The sequence below is a fragment of the Chiloscyllium punctatum genome, chromosome 32 (assembly GCF_047496795.1).
Source record: "Chiloscyllium punctatum isolate Juve2018m chromosome 32, sChiPun1.3, whole genome shotgun sequence".
Taxonomy (NCBI): domain Eukaryota; kingdom Metazoa; phylum Chordata; class Chondrichthyes; order Orectolobiformes; family Hemiscylliidae; genus Chiloscyllium; species Chiloscyllium punctatum.
The window spans coordinates 46,082,316-46,097,932 of NC_092770.1; the positions used below are offsets into that span (position 1 = coordinate 46,082,316).

Consider the following 15,617-nt stretch of genomic DNA (forward strand, 5'->3'; position numbering starts at 1 on the left):
CTCTGTTGTTGTACTTGGCGCACCTCTGGGCCATTCCCCAAAACAGCTGTTGCAGTCATCTGAGATCAAAGATGGACTGTGTCTCCAAGTACAAAACTCTGGATAAGGGGAGGAAGAATGTACCCAATGTTGCTCTCGTCCTGATTGCCGCCTTTGTGTTCGGCTGCAACAAGCTGTACGAAGACCCTCAGGAAGCAAACACCAAGTGTCTACCATGTACTGAGGTTCTACCTGTCCCTGGTGTTGTGAAGGATTGGTCTGGCCTTGTTGCTGTGGAACACTCCAAATAATTAAACTGTTCTGCTTCACCTGTCATTCTTGGTAAACTTGAAAAGAAAGCCACCTTTGACCACAGGTCCATCAGGAAGTAGTCAGCATGTAGCATCCTTGAGACCCTGAGGGAAAAGAAGAGGGTGGATCCTATCGTGTGGTCCCTTGAGCAGACTGTCAACGTCATTTTGCAGAATGCCTCATTAGAATTAGAATTCTACAGTATAGAAACAGGCCCTTTTACCCAAATTGTTCACACTGCCCCTTCAAACAGTATCCTACCCAGACCCATTATCCTGCACTTCCCCTGACTAATGCAGCTAACCTATACAACTCTGAATACTATGGATAACTTAGCATGGCTAATTCATCTAACCTGCACATCTTTGGACCATGGGAGGAAACTAGAGCATCTGGAGGAAACCCACACAGACACGGGGAGAATGTGCAAACTCCACACGGACAGTTGCCCGAGGCTGGAATCGAACCCAGGTCCATGGTGCTGTGAGGCAGAAATGCTAATCACTGAGCCATCTATTTGTCAGCATTTGGCCCATATCCCTCTGAACCCTTCCTATTCATATGCCCATCCAGATGTCTTTTAAATGTTGCAATTGTACCAGCTTCCAACTCTTCCTCTCACAGCTCATTCCATACATACACCATCTTCCACATGGAACATTTGCTCCTTAGGTGCATTTTAAATCTTCCCCTCTCACCTTAAAACTATGCCTTAAACTAGTCTAGTTTTTGACTCCCCTTTCCTAGGGAAAAGACCTTTTTCTGAATCCTTTCAAGTTTCACAACACATTTTGGGTGTTTTCAGCCATGGAGGGAACATAAATGCATTTGTATGCACTAACAAACTGGCACTGACCGTTGACCTACCCCCAGCTTCTGCCAATCCTTGAGACACTGATGCTGCCTGATGAATCTCACTACTATACTCCAAACTCCAGATGCAGCCTAGTACTAACCCCTGATCCTCTTGGTGTTGATCCCTGAGCTCCAGATGTTGCCTGATGAAATCCCTGCAAATCTTGACTTTCCGGTGTTGACCCTTGACGCCAGTTGCTGTTTGGTGCTGACCTGTAACCCACAAATGCTGACCCCTGACCACCTGGTTGTGACCTGTAGTGCTGCCTGATGAAACTCCTGCAATAATCTGACCTCCTGGTGCTGACCTCTAACTCTGTGGCGGTGTCTAAAGAAACTCCTGTCACTTTCATGCATAAGGACCCAGAGCCACCCATCCTGTCTGTTAAATTTTTAAAAAGCGAACATACAATGCACAACATTCGTTTCCGCTGAATCCCGAACTATTTCAGTCATTGTGTCTACCCAAGTTCTGCTTTGTGTGCGATACTGAGAAGGTAAGATAAGAAAAAGAAATATCCTGTGCCTATTCAAGCACAGTGTCATGTGAGCCATGGGAAGGGGACAGGGGACAGGATCAACAATAATGGCAACACCACCAGAACTTTCCAACAAGCACCAAGATATCTCTTGGCTGGTGGTGGGAAGGGCACTACTTGTGAGATCCTTCATGTAAGCCCAGCTTAGGTCTGTTCCACTGTACGCAGCTGCGGAAAGGTTGAGACTGTCACTCATCTCCTTCCAGAATGTGCCTTTGTAAAGGAAGTCGAGACAAGGATGCAGTGGTTTTTATCAAGGTTCATCCCAAGTAGTTCTGTGATGCGGGACTCTATACTCTCCAGTCTGTTCCCCGGGACGCATACCAAGACAAACATTGACTGCACCTGGAGAACCATCAACTCAGTGAAAGATGCTCTTGGGTCTGCCCGAAACCTGTTGGTCTTTCAGAACAAGGAGTTGATCTTGATCTGCAGACTGGCACATTCCAAGGTCCAGGACTACATGTTAAGGGATGCACTAAAGCTTGGGCAGCTGCCGCCAAGGTGCAATGGGAAAAGATCACTGTCTCAGGTCTACCTGCTGAAGGTGAATGTGTGCGTGTGTGTTGGGGGGGGGGAAGGGGGGGGGGGGGGGGCGGTGGTGGGGTGGTGGTGTTCGTTCAGTTATCAGAACTTGATGCCTCAATGCATGTAAATATAGTTTTGTCTGCATAAGAGATGTCTTTGGTTTGTTTGGATAAAGTCAAACTGCAGGGTTTGTTTCTTGTCCAAAGAATGCTATTGACATTTCCACACTGGACAGGTGTTATGCTCAACAGGTGGCAGATATTTGAATGTTAACTGGGGCCTCAGAAACTCATGGTGCCAATCAGTCTCAAAAAGAAAATATTGAAAAATCAAAGAGAAACTACAGTTTGGACTGATTTTGATCTGTATATTTTTGTCAGAGGATTGTGGCTGCCAACAATACAGGACAGAGGTTTGCTTGCTCTCCGACTATTCTCCTATTACCAGTTTATTTAAAGTATGAAGAATAGAATCTCAGTTATAAGAATCAAATGATTAGTCATTGGAGCCTACTGGAAGCTATTTATATTGATTGATGTCTTCAGAAACTAAGCGAAGTACAATTTTATGTGCCTATGATTCAACCAATCATGAAAACTGCTTATGTAAACTGGTCAGTTACATCACTTTTGCTTTTCTTTTGATTTACCTCTTAACCGTGTCTGTCTGTTTTTTTGTGAGATGGGTTCAATCTGGAGTCTTCATTTAAATGATATTCAGCTCCTCTACTTGATTCCTATTTTTGTAGTTACAGACTTCATCCACTATGACCTCACCTCCATTTTTGATAGTCTTATTCTCATACAATCCATTGTTCTCTCTCACCTTAGCCATCCCCCCTTGTATGTTCCTCATCTACATTTTCTTAAATTCAAAAGAAATTGATTTGAACAGATATGCTATAAAGTGGTTTTACTATTCACCTAAGATTTGTGTACTAAAAGCACTAATGGAGCCTGCTTATGAACATGACTCACTGTTCCAGGATCATCTTGGAATACAAAAGTAAACGTGGCTTATTTTTTCAATTACCATGTATCCTTTTAAACCCTTCTCTCTCTATCTGCTACCTTTGACTCCAATTAGTCCATTGGGCCAACCTCAATCTAAGATTGACTCCACTCCTGCTTTGGATTTGATTCTTTCTCCAGTTTCTTTGCATCCTCTCCTAATGTACTCTTTTATCCATTCACACAACACCTGGCTCTCTCAACACTATTCTCGTATTAAATGACTGATCACCACTATTCCAATTTTCATTCATTGCGATTGGTCCAGTCTTGAAATATAAGGCCCCTTTAGGAATGCCATGTGCCACAAGTAAGGGAATCAGTGTTTATCTATGAACTGTTTGTCTCTGTGCAGTGCATTTGAAATGGTTGGATGGCCATATAGCTTTAAGGAACGTTAGAAACCTCCTGACTTCCCTTCCTGGCTCCCAGTCGAACTACTATTGTTAAAGGTTCTCTCTCTCCTTAGGTTCTGTTTCTCACTCTTTCAAAGCTGCTATCATAATTCCTCTCCTTTATCAAATAATCTTCAACCCTTCGAACGTTGTAAAGTACTTCCTTAGGTCAAAACTCTTTTTATTCTGAGTTCTTGCTTGTGCTATAGCCTCCCAAAATTGTGTCTGATTTCCAAATCTCATTCATTTGAATCCATTAAATCAGTTTCTTTCCCTGTCATAATACTAAAACAGTTCTTAATCAAAGTCCCAACTGACATCCAACAATATCTCTGATGAAGGTATGATATCTATCATCTTCTCTTGACCTGTCTATAGTCACAAACATGGTTGATCAAAGCAGCCTTCTCTACTACAAAAACAGAAATTGTTGGAAAAGCTCAGCAGGTCTGGCAGCATCTGTGGACAGAAATCTGAGTTAACTGTTTTGAGGAAGAGTCACTCAACCTGAAAAGTTAATTCTGATTTTTCTGAACAGATGCTGCCAGACCTGCTGAGCTTTTCCAGCAATTTCTGCTTTTGGTTTTGATTTCCAGCATCCACACTTCTTTCAGCCATCTCTAGTACTTGTCCACTGTCATGCAGCTCAATGGGAGTGGACTCGTCTGATATCATCTTATCCATCTAATTATGGCCAGGGAATCATTTACAACAGCTTAATTTCCTACTCCTGTAAATTTAACACTGATGCCCCATGGATCGACTCTTGCATATATCCTATATCCTTCTATATCTTACCTGTTTTCCACCCCTCAATGATACCAGTTTCCAAATATAAGCTGATGACACCTTGTTCGACCTCGCCACCACTTCTCTAGATTCTTCCATTTCCTCTAAACTGTAACTCTACTTGTCTAACAGGTAGTACTGAATGACTCGAAATTATCTATGATTAAATATTGGGAAGACCAAAGCTATTGCCTTTATCCCTGCTACAAATCTTAATGGATAACTATTTTTCCAACTGTTGCTTTGCCTCTGTACAGCTCATTAAAACTTACAACATGGTCGCACAATTTACAGACAACATTACTGACATCCCAGTTTCTCTTCCTGGCCCCATTGGCCACCTGGTTTTGGTAACAGTTCTCTCTCCTCAGATTCTATTCCTCTCTTTCAGAAGCCACAAACTTTGTTCCTGAGACACCAACTCTCTTGCTCTGCTTACTTGAAGCTGAATTTGGGTGTTTGCAACTCAGATGTTGCCTAATTACATCCTCATCTCTGCTATACCTCATCCATACCTTTGTTAATTCTGTGTGTGATTAATTCAATGCATACTGACTTCCCAAGTTATACCTCCACAGACTTGAAGTGATCCAAAGCTCTAATTCATGTGGAATCCCATTCAAACATCACCTGTATGCTTGCTAACTTTGAGTTTAAAACTTTTGCCTATGATTTCAAATCTCTCCTTCACTGTGTTGCTCCCTATCTCAATAATCTCTCCATCCCCATAACCTAAGATTCCTCTAACTCTGGCAGCTTTAATATTTCTATTCTTAACTGCTCCACCATTAGTGGTCATGGATTTAAGCTGCCTTGGCTCTGACTTCTAGAATTGTATTCTTTAACTTCTTCACCACTCAACCTTATTTATTTTCAATACACTCCTTAAAACATAACTTTGATGAAGCTTTTGGCAATCTCCTTATACAGTTTGGTACCATATTGTATTTTATAATGAGACTATGAAACATTTTAGGACCCGCTGTACTGTTAAAGGCACGATATAAATGCAAATTGTTGCTTACTGCTCATACTTAGAATCCATTACATTAATTGAGGATTTAAACAAAATTATTTTTAAAAACCAGAATGTTTTAAATGAACTAAGTCTATTGCTCCAGAATTAACAGGGTCTTTTTCAAATTTGTTTGGGGATGTGAGTTTCACTGGTAAGGCAAGTATTTATTGACCATCCCTCACTGCCCTTTTGAAGGTGGTGGTGAGCCACATTCTTGAACAGTTGATGTCCATGTTGTATCGGTATATTCACAGTGTTATTGGGGAAGGTATTCCAGGATTTTGATATATTGTCACAGAAGAATTGGCAAGATAGTTTCAATCAGGATGGCATGCATCATTCCAGGGGAACTTGCATAATGGTTTTGCCATTTATCTGTTGTTTTTGTGCACTGGTTGTGAATGATTAAGATTGTTGACAGGATACTGATCAAATGAGGTTTTTCCTTTTAAAGTTGCAATTACATTTATCCAGGTAAGTGGAGATTATTCAATCACACTCCTGATTTATGTCTTGTGGAAGATGAGCAGGATTAAAGGAGTTGGGAAGTGAATTAGTTACTAATGAATTTGCACTGTCTGAACTGTTTTTAAAGCCACAGTCCTGTTCAGTTCCAGTCAATGTTTATCCACAGGATGTAGATAATGAAGATCTTTAGTAATGGTAATGTTGTTAAAATTCTCCTCCATTCTAACTTGGAATTGTATTACTGTTTCCTCACTGTCATTGGGTGAAAGACCCAGAGCTCTCTTCCTATAGTTCTGTGGGTTCACCTATATCTGAGGGACAGCAGTAGTTTGTTTTTATTTCAAATTTATAGCATCCACAGTTATTCGATTTTTGTTTAATGGTTTATAAAGACAACTCATTACAACCTTTCAAGGCCAGTTAATGATTAGCAACAAATGCTGGGTTTGACAGTGATGCTCACAGCCTTTGAAAAATAAAAAGTAAATGGAAATGGTTAGATTCTCAAAGAAAAACAGAAGTATTTAACATTTTATATCCAGAGAACCTTTGTCAAAACAGTTCTGATAAAGGGTCATGACTCAAAACGTTAACTCTTTCTTAATGTTCCTGCAGCATTGTTCAGCAAGGACAGCTCACTATCAGGGTTGAACAACTTGAAACATATTTCAGGGGCACCAGGTATGAGAGAAAGCTGGAAAGGGAGTCAACAGCATTTTAAGTGGACCTGTACAACCATCACTAATTGCTGTGGTGTAGACTTCCATTGTTTAAGCTCTAAGTTCTCTCTTTACTGTTCTAGTATTTGCATGGATAACGACAGATCTGGTAATTCATACTGCTGTTGTGGTGCTTGGGGGGAAATTGCTAAAGCTGTGTCACCTCGAGTCTTTCTCGGGCATATTGGATGCTGCAATTTGGCATATATCATCCTCAAAATTTGCAGAACCAAATTTAAGTTATTACCCCACATGGTTTGGTGGATTGCACTGTTTTCCCCAATAAGGTGGTCTGCAATAGATGCTTATAAAGCTCTTTCTTTGGAGTTTTGTTATATTTGCTTATAGTGACAAGTCTGGATGTGTTCTACGTGGAGACAATTCCCCTTAGAATATTTGATTGAGGATTCTGTAATTAGTTCAATACATGGCCTGTCCACCTTACATTGAACTTTCTGGAGGTCGGTACCCTTTCTGCTAAATCCATCAAGTTGAGCCTAGAGGAGGTTACTATTTATATGGGATGTGGGTTGGTTAGCTTAGTTGGCTGAATGGCTACTTAGTGATACCAACAGTATGGGTTCAATATCCACACTATTTGAGGTTACCGTAAAGATCACACCCTTCTTGACCTCGCCTCTCACCTGATGTGTGGTCACCCTTAGGTTAAATCACGATCCACTGTTTCTAATAGGATAACTGCACTATAGTAACTTTATCCTTATTTTGTGCTTTAGGTGTTCCATCAAATGCTTATGTTGGACCTCCAGTACATCAGGCACGATATTCAATGTCAAACAGGAATCATGTCTGATTCGAAACGTTAAATCTGTTTCTCTTTCTCTAAAGATGCCAGACCTGCTGAGTTCCGGCACTTCCTGTTTTAATTATGGGAAGGATAACATTGTGGTAGAATTTGATACTAGTTTTCAACTTATTGCTTCCTCATAAGTCAGAATCAGTCAGAGGCAAAACTTGCTTTTCTGAAGAAGGGTCACCGAACCCGAAACGTTAATTCTGCTTTGTCTCCAAAGACGCCACCAGACCTGAGTTTTTTCAGCTATTTCTGCTTATGTTTCTTTCTGAATGGTAAGCAAGAAGAAAAATACCCTTCAACTTAAATAACATTGAAACGATCTTAAAACAATTTGACCCTGCCTTCAAACCTGTTTTGACACGAACACCATGTGTAGGCTCGAATATACATTAACCCCTATCTACTGCAGTAACTTCCATGCTGCCAGCAGAGCTCATCTTTGATTTCAGTGTTCGATGGCTCTGGAGGCGACTGTGCCGACTGCCTCGATGTCGCCGAGCTGTTCTCTTGCCTGTTTGTTGTGGTAAGATGGCGGCGGTACCGGGGAGCAGAGGACTGGATATTAGCCTCGCAGCCTTACAAAGGCAGGATCCGTATATTTTTCGTATTGTGGATGTGGCTAGTCAGGTAGCGCTATACACCTTCAGTCAGAGAGACAATGAATGGGTGAGTTTGATGTGTATGGAGACTTTCTGTAACGTCCTCCAGTGAAGTTGCTACTGTTCCTACAGGAAGGCAAAACGATGGGTGACTGGTGCTGAATTTGACTTTACTATATTTCGAAAACCATTGATGAACTTTGTACATCAAACTGTGGGTAGTGCTTTCCTGTGCAACTTAACAGCGCACGTTCAGGTTGCGCTTGAAAAGATACGTATTGAGAGATGCGAGATCTTTGTAGATGGTTCTCTGATTTTCTAACGGCTCAAAATGAAATGAATATAAAAATGTTGAGCGATGCGATAACATTGGGCTAAAAATCATTGTGTGTAAACGACTCCCGAAATATTTAATGCAGCTGGAACTGGTACCTGGAATGTTAAAGGGTTTTTTTAAAAAAAAAGTTATGTAAGAAAATGGATGCTAAAACATTGGCCAATTCGAGAATTTAGGACTAAAGCTTTCAAATATCATTGATTTCGTACATTTGCCCTTTTGTTCAATTTTTGTTTTGACTACTTCCAGAATTGTTTTCTTCATTAGGTGGAACTTAACCGGCGTGCAGTAATAGAATGTGTAATTTATAGTGCAGTTTAGTAAAACATTATGTTGTCTGTGACTTCCAACTTCTAAAAATTGAACATTTCATTCGTGATTGGAATAACATTTATGTTATTCTTTGAAAGAGCAGGGACATATGTACAAATATTAGAGCGTAGTATTTTGATAAATCTCCAAATGCTGACATGGGTGCAACTCTCCATTAATATTGTGATTGCTTTTTTTTACTGTAAAGGCAAGTTTCAATCTGTAAGATGAGTGGATACTGGATAACCGAGGCACCCTGGTCAAGAAAGAATGCAAGCTTCTCTTTCACTAACTTGCCACATAAGTGCCCCTCCCCCAACTGTATTTAGGATCAGTATTCGCCTTTAGAAACAATTCTGTCATTGCCAAGTGTCACTTTATTTTGTTATCACTCATGGGATATGGGTTTTACTGTTTGGACCAGTTTTTATTGCCCTTCCCTACTTGCCCTTGACAAGGTAGTTGTGAGCTGTGTTCTTGAACTGCTGCTATGTATTTGGTGTAGGTATATCCACAATGCCATTGGGCAGGAAGTTCCAGAATTTTGACCCAGCAATACTGAGGGAATTCCAAGTCAGAATACGAAGTGGCTTGAAGGGAAACTTGCTGGTGGCAGTCTTCCCATGTATCTGCTGCCCTTCTCTATCTTGATGGTAGTGCTTGTGGGTTTGGAGAATACTGTATAAGGAGGTTTGATGGATTATTGCAGTGCATCTTGCAGGTGGTACACAGCACTGCTGCTTAGTGTATACAGAGGAACCTCAATTATCTGAATGACATGGGCAGGCACTATTTCGTTCAGATGATTGATAATCAATTTTAGGTTAAACAGGGTAAGCCACAGTGATCTAACATTGTACTATACCAGAGAATTTGTTTAAATTAATAATTGTAATGAGTCTGCCATTTAAACAAGCTAATCTTTGCAATCTGCAAATTACAGGTTAAAATGAGAAGAGCTAAACCTTTGCATGAAACCCCAGAATTAGACAAAGTCCCAAACAACATCGGTGATCGCACGACCATTTACAGTATCAGTTTCCGGGAACTCAGTCTCGAGATATTAAAATGGAAGCCCCGCCTTGCGCATGTGTTTATGTTCTCTGCCTATGTTTTTTAAACGAATGGCCCAGTAAAGTGTCAGGAATACTGTAGAGTCATAGAGATGTACAGCAGGGAAAAAACCCTTAGGTCCAACACGTCCATGCCAACCAGATATCCCAACCCAATCTAGTCCCACCTCCTAGCACCCAGCCCATATCCCTCCAAACCCTTCCTATTCATATACCCATCCAAATGCCTCTTAAATGATGCAATTGTGTCAGCCTCCACCACTTCCTCAGCCAACTCATTCCATTCATGTACCACCCTCTATATGAAAAGGTTGCCCCGTAGGTCTCTTTTATATCTTTCCCCTCTCACCCCAAACGTATGCCCTCTAGTTCTGGACTCCCCGATGCCAGGGAAAAGACTTTGTCTATCTACCCTATCCATGCCCCTCATAATTTTGTAAACCTCTGTAAGGTCGCCCCTCAACCTCCGACGCTCCAGTCCCAGCCTGTTAAGCCTCTCCCTATAGCTCAAATCCTCCAACCCTGCAACATTCTTGCAAATCTTTTCTGAACCCTTTCAAGTTTCACAACATCTTTCCGATAGGAAGGAGACCAGAATTGCACGCAATATTCCAACAGTGGCCTTACCAATGAACTGTACAGCGGCAACATGACCTCTCAACTCCTGTACTCCATACTCTAACCAATAAAGGAAAGCATACCAAACACCTTCTTCACTATCCCATCTACCTGCGACTCCACTTTCAAGGAGCGATGAACCTGCACTTCAAGGTCTCTTGGTTCAGCAACACTCCCTAGGACCTTACCATTAAGTGTATAACTGCTAAGATTTGCTTTCCCAAAATGTAGCACCTCTCATTTATCTGAGTTAAACTTCATCTGCCACTTCTCAGCCCATTGGCCCATCTGGTCAAGATCCTGTTGTAATCTGAGGTATCCCTCTTTGCTGTCCACTACACCTCCAATTTTGGTGTCATCTGCAAACTTACTAACTGTACCTCTTATGCTCGCATCCAAATCATTTATGTAAATGACAAAAAGTAGAGGACCCAGCACCGATCCTTGTGGCACTCCACTGGTCACAGGCCTCCAGTCTGAAAAACAACCCTCCACCACCACCCTCTGTCTTCTACCTTTTGAGCCAGTTCTCCCTGTATTCTGTGAGATCTAACCTTCATCACATCTACCGCTCTGCCCTCATCAATCCTCTTTGTTACTTCCTCAAAAAGCTCAGTCAAGTTTGTGAGACATGATCTCCCACGCACAAAGCCATGTTGACTATCCCTAATCATTCCTTACCTTTCTAAATACATGTACATCCTGTCCCTCAGGATTCCCTCCAACAACTTGCCCACCACCAACATCAGGCTCACTGGTCGATAGTTCTCTGACTTGTCCTTACCACCCTTCTTAAAGAGTGACATCACGTTAGCCAACCTCCAGTCTTCTGGCACCTCACCTGTGACTATCGATGATACAAATATCTTAGCAAGAGGCCCAGCAACCACTTCTCTAGCTTCCCACAGAGTACTAGGGTACACGTAATCAGGTCCTGGGGATTTATCCACCTTTACCTGTTTCAAGACATCCAGCACTTCCTCCTCTGTAATCTGGACATTTTGCAAGATGTCACCATCTATTTCCCTAGAGTCTATATCTTCCATATCCTTTTCCACAGTAAATACTGATGCAAAATACTCATTTAGTGTCTCCCCCATTTTCAGGGGCTCCACACAAAGGCCGCCTTGCTGATCTTTGAGGGGCCCCATTCTCTCCCTAGTTACCCTTTTGTCCTTAATGTATTTGTAAAAACTCTTTGGATTCTCCTTAATTCTGTTTGCCAAAGCTATCTCATGTCCCCTTTTTGCCCTCCTGATTTCCCTCTTAAGTATACTCCTACTTCATACTCTTCTAAGGATTCACTCGATCTATCCTGTCTATACCTTCTTTTTCTTAACCAAGCCCTCAATTTCTTTAGTCATCCAGTATTCCCGATACCTACCCGCCTTTCCTTTCACCCTATCAGGAAGATACTTTCTCTGGATTCTCATTATCTCATTTCTGAAGGCTTCCCATTTTCCAGCCATCCCTTTACCTGCGAATATCTGCCTCCAATCAGCTTTTGAAAGTTCTTGCTTAATACCGTCAAAATTGGCCTTTCTGTAATTTAGAACTTCAACTTTTAGAGCTGGTGTACCCTTTTCCATCATTACTTTAAATCTAATAGAATTATGGTCGCTGGCCCCAAAGTGCTCAGTCACCTGCCCTGCCTTATTTCCCAAGAGTAGGTCAAGTTTTGCACCTTCTCTAGTAGGTACATCCACATACTGAAACAGAAAATTGTCTTGTACGCATTTAAAACATTTACTTTTGCAAAGGACTGTTTCAGTTAACAACCTTTAACTGAAAAAATATCCAGTCATTGATGCTTGAGCTGCTTGCATTTAGTTTTGCTTGCGTTTCCTCATCTTCAGTACAGGTAAATCGAAAACACTTACCTCGTTGATGTAATGTTTTTGCAGGACCTTGAAATCATCCTCAGATAATTGATATTTGGATAATTGAGGCTCCTCTGCATAGTGGAGGGCACGAATGTTTCTAGATCTGGTGTCAATCAATTGGCTCCTTTTTTCTGGAAGGTGAGAAGATCTCTAGTTGTTTGTGCTGCGCTCATCCAAACAAGTGGGAAGTATTCCATTGCACTCCTGACTTTTGCCATGTTGATAGTGGTCACGCTTTGTGGAGATTGGAGTTGAGTTACTAGTTGCAGGATTCCTAGCTTCTGACCTGCTGTTGTAGCCGCAGTATTTATATGGATAGACCAGTTCAATTTCTGGTTTAATGGTAACCGCAAGATGTTGATAGTGGGAGATTCAGTGATGGTAATGCCATTGAATGTCAGTTGTAACCATGGGATGTTTGCTTTTGCTCATTTTAAGTCAATCAGGGTTTTTAAAACTGTTGGCTGAAATTCTGATAGTTAATTGTATTCTGACAGCATGTGCAAGTGTTAGAACTAAATGTCTAAAACCAAATGTAGTCATATTATTTACTGTGTTGATGTGTAGGCTAGAGTACAATTTTGATTTTTTATTTTCAGACTATATTTATGCTGGGGTGTGATTGCCACTCTGCACAGTTTTAATTCCTTTAGGTGTGTGATTTATACATAAAGTCAAACAGTAATACAAAACAAATCTAGCATGCAGATCAGCATCTGTACTGCATCATTTTAAATTGATGGTGTTAAACCTCCCTGGAGTGCCAGCTTTGGGAGTTGGAAAATTTCTCACACTAATTGTTGAGAAGTTTAAGACAGTTTTATACTGAAAAGCCGTTCTTATCCAATTTACTGTAGCATTTCTATGTCAGCTCCTTGTAGTCAAAAAGCCAAAAATCTTTCATTCCATCCTTTGAATCTAACCAGTTCCCTGTTGTGCCCATCAACCATTGATATTGTAGTTTCTTGAAGGAAATAATTTTAAATCACGTTTATTCATGGTAGTTTAAAGCTGGTGACCAATTCAGACACAACTTATTGGCGCCAACATTGAATGAATAGGTTTTGTATTTGTGTAGCTATGAGATGTTGCAAAGTGCTTCACAATCAATAGATTGTGACATACAAGCATTGTCATGTAGTCAAGCCCATCAGTTCATTTGCACAAAGCATAATCTAGATATATGAAAGAGATTACCACATTGATATGCATTAAAGTAACTAGTAGCTTGTCCCACAGTCATGAAAGTACAGAGTAGTGTTAGTAATCAGTAATAATGTTTTATTTGTATAGAGATTTAACTATACAATGAGTTAGAGCTGTCAAAATGTATTATATACTCCTCAATTATTAAATCACACTACTAAGAAATTAATAACCTATTTAATTGGCAGCTTATTCAGTTTTTCTGTTCTCGTGCTAATTTGACAACTGAAGATGTCTGAAAGAAGATTTTAATGATAGCGATACATAATTTACCTCTAAATAATATCTTTTTTAAAATATAGAAAATCACTAGCTGTTTTCCAGAGGTGTGGTAGAAAATTTAATTGAGTAAACAAATGCTCTGCTTAAGAGGTATCAGGGTGAATGAAAGATGGGGAGCTTAAGGAAATTAATTAGTGGGATTTCTGGACAACTAAGTGCAGCCATTATCTAATTTCATTTATTCTTTCATGGGATTTGGCTGGAATGGCTGAGCTGAAGGGATGGAAGGTGCAGAGAGGCTGGAATCAGAAGAACAGAAAATATATTTATGATTTAAGATGTTGACAAGGTTAGAAACAGCAAGATGGTTCAAGAGATTTGAAGACAAGGATTAGAAGTTTAAATTTGATATGTTGGTGTGTTGGGAAGCCAGGCAGATTGGTAAATGTGAAGTTGATAGATAATTAGGATTTGATGTGGAATAGGATGGCAGAAGGATGATGATGATAGATAAATAAATAAATAATAATAAAGTAATAGGAGGAGGATGGCAAGTCTTTAAAAAAATGTTTTTAATCCTATCCAGAAGCCAAATGGTGGCTGCAATACCACATGGATGAAGTTTGAGCAAAGAGAGAGAAGAAAGGGAGACAAAAAGAGAGAACTTGAACTTGAACTTGCAACTTAGTCAGCAAAGTTGAGTTAACAGCAGGATGGAGATTAAAAGAGACAGTAGTGATGTATAAAAATGTCAAAACTCTGCCATGTTTTGATGAGAAAGATGTTGAAGCCTTCTTTATTTCATTTGAAAAATTGGCTCGACAGATGGAGTGGCCAGAGGATTTGTCGGTAATGCTAGTTCAGACTAAACTGGTAGGCAGGGCTAGTGAGGTATTTGCAGCACTGTCAGATGAGGGGTCAAGAGATAATGAAGAGGTTAAACAGGCTATTTTAGATGCTTCTGAATTGCTACCAGAAGCATAGAGACAGCAGTTCAGAAACATAAAGAAGGAATCGGGTCAGACTTAAGTTGAGTTCAAAAGAGTTAACGTAGTCATTTTGATAGGTCCTATTTTTAAAGCATGCACCCATTTATGAGGCTGTAAGAGAGAGCATTCTTCTGGAGGAGTTTGAAAACTCACCTTCAGAGATGGTAAGGGTTCATGTGGAGGAACAGAAAGTTCAGGAAGTGAGCAGGGCAGCAGAATTAGCAGATGAGTACATGTTGGTGCATAAGACAAGCTTCCAGCCAGAATTTTGTCCTGTGAGTGATACAACTTGGGAGAGGGGGAGCACTGGTAAGAATTTACCACAGGATAAAAAAGAATTCCAAGAGGGTGGAAGGGAGGTAAAAGGCCTTTGGTGTTTCCACTGTGGTAAAGTGGGATACGTAAAGTCACGTTGCTGGTCATTCAAGAATGGCACTGTGGCAGAAGATGTGGTTTTTAAAAAAAAGCTAAGCCAGTGGCATTTGTGAAGGAAACCCCAAGAAGAGCCAAGGAGCTGCAGGAGAGTGCACAGCCTAGGCAGGGGCTGGGTATGGAGTTAGTACCTGATCTCTACAAAGGATTCAACTCTGTGAGTAAAGTTTTCTCAGAAGAATAGAGGGAGAAGGGCAAGAAGTTACAATTTCTGACAGCTACAATATCTAACTAGTCACTGATAGTAAGAGCTGGACGAGTTTGCACTCTTCCTGATCTGTTACCTGAGAGTGTGGTAATTTGTGGGATAGATGGACAGAAATGTAGCATTTCCGTATGTAAGATCATGTTGGAATGCTAACTCAAGACTGGGGAAGTTACAGTAGGAATGATTGACAGTGTCAGTTCCAGGAATACAGTTTGTTGTTAAGAATGGTTTGGCAGGATCCAAGGTGGGAGCGACACCCCTTGTTGTGGAGAAGCTCAAGGAAGACCAAGAAACTGAGGAATTAAAACA

At 40.7% G+C, this 15,617-nt stretch overlaps 1 protein-coding gene across 11 annotated transcripts in view; it reads left to right on the forward strand.

Annotated features, from left to right (window-relative positions):
* Positions 1 to 7,598: 7,598 nt before the first annotated feature.
* Positions 7,599 to 15,617, forward strand: part of dcp1b (decapping mRNA 1B) — a 90,432-nt gene continuing 82,413 nt past the window's right edge. For 4 of the 11 annotated variants that reach the window (XM_072552253.1, XM_072552252.1, XM_072552254.1 and 1 more), the window contains exon 1: positions 7,940 to 8,095. Coding sequence is in view for 4 of the 11 variants with exons in the window: in XM_072552245.1 (XP_072408346.1) it covers positions 7,958 to 8,095 (138 nt within the window). In the remaining 7 variants the exon portion in view is untranslated. Of the gene's footprint in view, positions 7,702 to 7,875; positions 8,096 to 15,617 lie in introns of those variants that run through there. The other 7 variants (XM_072552256.1, XM_072552248.1, XM_072552249.1 and 4 more) reach the window with 7 other exon arrangements.